General features: G+C 50.5%; 1 protein-coding gene across 1 annotated transcript; it reads right to left on the reverse strand.

Moving 5' to 3' along the window:
* Nucleotides 1-181: 181 nt before the first annotated feature.
* On the reverse strand, nucleotides 182-686 carry LOC103584747 (phosphoenolpyruvate carboxykinase, cytosolic [GTP]-like; the record flags this gene model as incomplete). Its single annotated transcript, XM_008565631.1, has 2 exons — nucleotides 182-372; nucleotides 462-686. Coding segments are annotated over 2 exons (416 nt in total), but the record flags the coding sequence as incomplete, so codon positions are not given.
* Between the last annotated feature and the right edge of the window lie 139 nt (nucleotides 687-825).

Genomic DNA, 825 nt, shown 5'->3' on the forward strand with positions numbered 1-825 from the left:
CTGAGGCCACAAAGGAAAAAGTAGAATCAGACCAAGCTATAGCAGATCAAGGGTCCACAAATTTCTTAGGTGACCAGAGAGTTGGTTTTACATTTGAGCTTGCTAATTATTCTGGATTTGGGGAAAGGAAGCTCATGATCTTTGGCACCCTCTGACTAGGTCATGAAAAAAGAGATTTCACGAATGTGCTTTGGTAGCCAACATAGCCATGTTCCCAGCCTGAATGGAGGAGAGCCTCACCAGTAGGTCTGCGGCCTCCGAAGATAATGCCCTCGATCGGGACACCTTCCGGAGACTCCCAGGCAGCATCGATGATGGGACACTGGCTGGCAGGAGTGCAGAACCGCGAGTTGGGGTGGGCACAAGGTTCCCCTACAACAAGAGAGTCAGAGGCCCCTTAGCATCTGGCCCAAACAGGTGGCACCTGCAGCCCAGAGCATGTGGCCTCTGAGGGGACTTACCATCTTCTGGGCTCCACTCCCTGTTCTTCCAGGAAGTTATGGTGATGCCTGGAGCCAGACGCTCATCGATGCCCTCCCAGTACACGCCCCCGTCACTGGTCTCGGCCACATTGGTGAAGATGGTGTTCTTCTGGATGGTCTTGATGGCATTGGGGTTTGTCTTCACAGAGGTTCCAGGAGCGACACCAAAAAAACCATTTTCTGGGTTGATAGCCCTTAAGTTACCTAGAAAGTTTCAAACCACAGAAGCAGAAGTGAACACCAGGCCAAGCGTAACGTATATTCTTATATCTTGCCAGGATATTTTTTTTTTCCTTTTTGTCTTTTGTTCGTGTCCGGCAACGGATCGCAACCCTCAGTGTCG

This window comes from Galeopterus variegatus, unplaced genomic scaffold (assembly GCF_000696425.1).
Source record: "Galeopterus variegatus unplaced genomic scaffold, G_variegatus-3.0.2 Scaffold98112, whole genome shotgun sequence".
Lineage (NCBI taxonomy): Eukaryota > Metazoa > Chordata > Mammalia > Dermoptera > Cynocephalidae > Galeopterus > Galeopterus variegatus.